This window comes from Oppia nitens, unplaced genomic scaffold (genome assembly GCF_028296485.1).
Source record: "Oppia nitens isolate AA-2021 unplaced genomic scaffold, nextdenovo-longstitch-racon4-pilon3 scaffold4_pilon_pilon_pilon, whole genome shotgun sequence".
NCBI lineage: Eukaryota > Metazoa > Arthropoda > Arachnida > Sarcoptiformes > Oppiidae > Oppia > Oppia nitens.
The window spans coordinates 5,345,581-5,351,871 of NW_026533232.1; the positions used below are offsets into that span (position 1 = coordinate 5,345,581).

General features: G+C 28.5%; 2 protein-coding genes across 2 annotated transcripts; both read left to right on the top strand.

Moving 5' to 3' along the window:
* The first annotated feature begins 1,085 nt into the window (after positions 1-1,085).
* Positions 1,086-2,703, top strand: LOC128960308 (ataxin-10-like). The gene is made up of 2 exons (XM_054306381.1): positions 1,086-1,686; positions 1,758-2,703. Exons 1-2 carry the CDS (start codon positions 1,154-1,156, stop codon positions 2,701-2,703), a joined length of 1,479 nt encoding a protein of 492 aa, XP_054162356.1. The 5' UTR covers positions 1,086-1,153.
* Positions 2,704-2,977: 274 nt separating this feature from the next.
* On the top strand, positions 2,978-4,826 carry LOC128959994 (glucoside xylosyltransferase 1-like). Its single transcript, XM_054306047.1, has 5 exons — positions 2,978-3,577; positions 3,649-3,817; positions 3,888-4,025; positions 4,088-4,430; positions 4,500-4,826. Exons 1-5 carry the CDS (start codon positions 3,234-3,236, stop codon positions 4,808-4,810), a joined length of 1,305 nt encoding a protein of 434 aa, XP_054162022.1. The 5' UTR covers positions 2,978-3,233; the 3' UTR covers positions 4,811-4,826.
* The last annotated feature ends 1,465 nt before the right edge of the window (positions 4,827-6,291 follow it).

Below are 6,291 nucleotides of genomic sequence, written 5' to 3' on the forward strand. Positions count from 1 at the left end.
ATCCAAAACCAGAGGCTATGGCCCCACAACTCATAGCTTTTAGTTGTTTGTGTGGTTTGTCTGTCTTGACTTACAGTAGTCTTATGCGTTGACTTTTGTCGACTGTCTGTAGTTTTAGGATCAGTAGTGAGTCTGTGATATATCATCTGATGGTTAGACACATGCAATCTGTTAATGTCAACGGTTGTAGTGTTTTCCTCTTGTTGTTCATCAGAATCTGTTTGATGCCCTAATTGCCCCTCAGATGCAATTAAGTCATTATCATCTGAATCTTCTTTGCTATCAATGGTGTGCACTAATAGAGTCAATAGAAATATAAAAAACATAAATGAGTTCATCATTATTAAACATTGAAAGCAATATATCGTTATATAATTAACTTTAATTTGAATTATCCTTTAATAATAGCGTGAATTACTTGATTGCAGTCATTGACTATCATTGACTGATATACAGGTATTAATACTATAGAAATAACATTGAAAATTGCAAAATAGTCTATTTGTTAATATATTGTTAAATTGTCCAAATTATTTGAATTTATATTACTTTAATGTTTTTAGGGCTTTAGTTACATTAGGGGGTTTCGCTTTTAATATTGTTTTTATATGTTATACCATTATATTGATAATACCTTTATATTTGGGTTAGTTTGGGGGTTAGGTGGGTGGGGTGTGTGAGGTTAGGAAGTGGTGATGGGATGGGATGGGGTTAAGATGTGGTGAAAGTTATGGTGGTTTGCTATGTTTTAATGTATTTATATTAGTATTTGTTTTTTTATTTTAATAAATTTAGTACATTTCACGCGTTAATAGTTAAATCAATGCATTTAATACAGTGTTGTATTGAAGGCGACAATAATGTTAAAAGCAAAGCCCCTAAAGGTAACCGTTTTTAGTTAACCATATAATACTGTAATCATAGTTAACCACCATTTGTGATGATTTATCTTTATTTAAACTAATTATCATAAATTTACAAACTATTTAATAAGTTTGTCTAACATTATATTAATATTGATATTTCACACAAAATAGTGACCTCTTTTGAGAGCAAATACACAATATATTGAATATATTGAACACATGTTTGCAATGTTAGTAAATATCATAAAAAATTTAGTATTAGTTAAATCTGAAATACATATGAAGTGATGGACAAACTGTTGGATCAATTAGACACCAATTTAATAGATATGTCGTCACTTTTGTTGACTTTACAACAAATCACTGATCATTTGAAACATGAAGACAATCGTTTAAATCTGAGCCAAAGTCACAACAACTGGCAGATGATGTCTTCATTATTGACCAAAATAGGACATGAAATGACACTTCAAGACAATTGCCTCTTAACTCATGAAGAATGTCGTCAAGTATTGACTCAATTGTTCCGACTTTTGAGAAATTCATTGGTTGACTGTTTTGCTAATAAAATGCAAATTATCACCAATGGATCTATTCTTGAAACCAGTTTTTCTATATTTAATCAATTGATTAGTAATTATAAGAGTATTGAGACATTAGATACCATCGATGCCGGTATTAATAGAAAAGATTTGATTCAAACTATGAAATGTTGTTTACAATTCTTCGGTAATTTATTGAGTGGTTTGAATGACACGAATCAAGATTTGATTCATATTAAAGACAAGTTGTGGTCATTGTTTGCCTTTGATTTGTTTAGGTATTCATTATTTAATTGTTTATCAAATTATCATTGATTTTGTTATTAAAGTTATCTTTTTTATTATTTAGTTATTTGTTAGACTTTAAGGGCGACGACAGTATAATATTGATTTCAAGTATGATATTATACTCATGTCTTCACAAAAACCTTAATATTATGGTTAAAATATTTGAGAAAAATGAAGATTTGACAAAAATTTTAAATATTTTAGACTTACTTTTAAAAGTAATTCATAACTCGGGTTCTGAATGGTGTCTCTGGACTTTGCAATTGTTTTTCAGTTGTAATAATTTTATGACTTATTTTTATAATAGATTTCAAATTCAGCAAAAAATATTAATTTTGGATATAATGTATGAGTTTATTAAAAGTGATAAACAATTTAATGCCAACAATTTAAATGATAATAATATCGACTATTTGTGTCAACTATTCAAACAAGACATTTCCAATATCTATGAAATTGATTCCCAAACAAATGATAATCAAATTCAAGAAGAAATTAAATACAAAACAATACACGTTTCGAAAATGTTATCAGTTTTATGTGAAATAACAACTATTGAACCACTTTTGTTACGATTGCAATGCGATAGACAATTGTTAGAGTGTTTGGTCCATACATTGAAAACTATTCAATTGTTGTCCAAAACACAAGAAAACTCTCATTTTAAAGAAATACCTCATTTGAGACAAATCAACGAAAGTGATTGCGAAGCACAGAATCCTGTCTTTGGTTTCAAACGTGATTTAATCCGAATTATTGGGAATTTGGTCTTTAAATGTCAACAAATGCAAGACTGGGTCCGAGAGTTTGATGGCATACCAGTGATACTCGATTGTTGTAATATTGACGCCAAAAATCCATATATAATGCAATGGTCTATATTTGCCATTAGAAATATTGTTGAAGGAAATGATACAAATCAGCAATTATTGTCTCAATTATCGAGAAATGGTATTTTAGTTAACGATAAGTTGATGCAAAAACTTGCATTTTATAGCGTTAATTGATTTTGTATTTTATTGTTATTTTTTCTATTAATAAATAAAGTTAACTAATAAACTGTATATAAATTATTTGTTATTTTCTATTAATTATTAATATTATAATATAATATTATTTATATTAGTTAATAATTTTGAATTCAGCGCTTTTATCAATAAGTTTAGTATTAATATTAATATATGTTTAAAGGGGTCGCCATTGAGTCGATTGATGAACAAAGAGAAGTGTGTTTACAGTAATAGTATTTATGAAGTGAAGGGTTGGCTAACATATGATGTCATCTGATATTTGTTGACAAATAGTATATTATATTTGAAATGCAATAACAAATCAATTGATTGATCGATGCATTGATTAATCCAATTGTTTATTCATTGAACACCTGATTCAACATATCATAGCATTTATGGATCACTTAATGTGATATAAAATAAATTATTGAAACAAATCATCAAAAGTTGTATTATTGAAGAAGACATCAACAGTAATGAAACGATTAAACATATGATGAAAAAGAGGATCAATTGGTTTAGCGATGATTTTCAAGAAATTGATGCGATTTGTTATATTTAATAACAACAATAAAGTTGTCGTTTATATGAAAGTAACGGTTTTGCTATTGATCTTCATTTATGTCTTTGTCGTCACAATTAGCCATAAAGTGGTCAACAAAAAGCTCATTGAAACGTCTTCCGCAACCAATGGTCTCAAATCAGATGATAGTAAAAATGATCCGAAATTAAATCAAAACATTTATGACTTAAATGATGTCAACGACTATAAAGTCGTAACACCGATAATTGATCTCAAAAGTGATAATCAAATTAACGAAGATTTTCAGTTTTTAGACAACTTTGAAGATAAGAATCGTGTCATTAGGTATTTATTGATAATTTTGTATAATATATATATATATTATCATAATATTGATGACAATTATCTTATTGAAGATATGGTGGATATAGCGGACATACGATGAAGATTGCGATTACAGTCTGTGGTAATCAAACACTACAACAAAGTCTTGTAACACTTAAGTCTGCAGCTCTTCTCACTGAAAGTAGACTTCATTTCATAATAATGACAGATGAAGACAACCGACAGATTATAAGACAATTTGTAATTTTAATATTTTGATTAATCGCTAAATTTTGTTTTCATTCATATCTTACGGTAATTTGTTTTATAGTTATTGACTGAATGGCCAAAACATATCTTAAGTCGAATATCATTTGAGATACATTTGGTTTCATTTCCTAATACACTGAATGCTGAGGAATGGAGAAAATTGTTTAAATTATGTGCCGCTCAGAGACTATTTTTACCAGTAATTCAATTAATTAATAATTTATTTTATTTGATAATAATATTTGATTTGTGTTTATTAAGACAATTTTAAAGGACATAGACTCAGTCCTCTACGTTGATACCGATGTTTTATTTTTGACACCGATTGATCAAATCTGGACTTTATTTCAAAGCATGAATAGTTCACAAATGGCTGCAATGTCTCCCGAAAGTGAAGACTTTGCTAGCAGTTGGTATCATAGGTTTGCTAAACACCCGTATGTCGAGAGACTTGGCGTTAACTCTGGTGTAATGCTTATGAATTTGACACGAATGAGAACTTTTGGTTGGACTGACTATTTAGAGCCATATCTTTCGTTATATAAGCACAATATAGTATGGGGTGATCAGGATATCATTAATATTATTTTTCATTATAATTCAGGTTTTTTATTATTTATTGATATATTGAATATATCATATTTGTCAAAGCTAATCATATTTGTATTTGTAGACAAATTATACATATTTACCTGTGATTGGAATTACCGACCCGACCATTGCATTTATACCCGGGTCTGTAAACCTGCCGAACAAACTGGTGTCCGTATAATTCATGGCAATCGCGGAGTCTTTTTAAATGAAAAACAGCCCTCTTTTCGGGCAATTTATGAGTCATTTAAAGATTTTAGTTTTAACAATGATTTGTCTGTATTGTTGGACGTCATTAAAACACAATTGGAAAACTCAAGTAATACTAACTGTGGTAAAGCCAGACATAGCTTTACATTAGCTTTAGAAGCATTCCTCTCAAATCAACATTAAATGACATTTTATAAATATTTGTGAATATATACAAAGAGATTATATTTGATTTTATATTTTTACAATTTACCTCAATTTATGTTATACAACTCAAATATTTATTTTTTCAATCAAGTAAATAAAATAAATTAATATTTTATAAAAAAATAATACCGTAATTTTATAATAATGTATTTGCATATAAATAATAAAAATAATTTTTCTTATATTATATGATATCATATCTATAAAACTTGAGTCATATGGACATTAAAAACATGAAAACTGATTTATTTTGCTATTATTGTCACTTTTGGATAAATTGGTATAAAACTAGATTTAAAATGTCATCTGATTTTGTAAAATGCACACAACATTACTGATAAAGAAATCAATGGTTTGAATGTCGATTGAAAAAAATGTTCAAAATTTGAGTACTTATGGATTGTGTCTTAAAAATTGTTAGACACACACACACACACACACACACACACACACACATACATACATACATACATACATACATACATACATACATACATACATACATACATACACACACACATACATACATACATACATACATACATACATACATACATACATACATACATACATACATACATACATACATACATACATACATACATACATACATACATACATACATACATACATACATACATACATACATACATACATACATACATACATACATACATACATACATACATACATACATACATACATACATACATACATACATACATACATACATACATACATACATACATACATACATACATACATACATACATACATACATACATACATACATACATACATACATACATACATACATACATACATACATACATACATACATACATACATACATACATACATACATACATACATACATACATACATACATACATACATACATACATACATACATACATACATACATACATACATACATACATACATACATACATACATACATACATACATACACACACACACACACACACACACACACACACACACACACACACAAACACACACACACACACTAAGAAAGAGCGACTACATGGCTGTATGACATACAAGTGCTGATACAAAGTAGACAATACGTGGGCACTGATTGGTATTGAAATGTTGGTACAGATCTGTGTTCGTGACGCTGACGCTCGTTATCGGATCAAAACCTTTTTGCTTTTATGCTCAACAATGATAATAAAACTATAGTTACCTGTCTTTTACTATAATAGTGACAGTCAACCGTGCAATTCATCTCTCTTTCTCTCAGATATACACACTTTATCTGAAGTAGAGTTGGAGTTGGAGTTAGTGATGCATTAATCGATATAAACCGACTGTATTTATAAAATCTAAGTCTTTTACCTATAAAAAGTACATCAAATACAATGAGTATATATATAATACATTTTGAGTGTTTGAAAGCATTATGAAACCAATCGTTTCATTTACTGCATGTA

Coding starts and splice junctions, on each gene's coding strand:
- LOC128960308 (XM_054306381.1), top strand. CDS start 1,154: ATGGACAAACTGTTGGATCAATTAGACACCAATTTAATAGATATGTCG. Junction 1,687..1,757: donor TTTGCCTTTGATTTGTTTAG/GTATTCATTATT, acceptor TTTATTATTTAG/TTATTTGTTAGACTTTAAGG.
- LOC128959994 (XM_054306047.1), top strand. CDS start 3,234: ATGATTTTCAAGAAATTGATGCGATTTGTTATATTTAATAACAACAAT. Junction 3,578..3,648: donor GATAAGAATCGTGTCATTAG/GTATTTATTGAT, acceptor ATCTTATTGAAG/ATATGGTGGATATAGCGGAC. Junction 4,026..4,087: donor CTCAGAGACTATTTTTACCA/GTAATTCAATTA, acceptor GTGTTTATTAAG/ACAATTTTAAAGGACATAGA.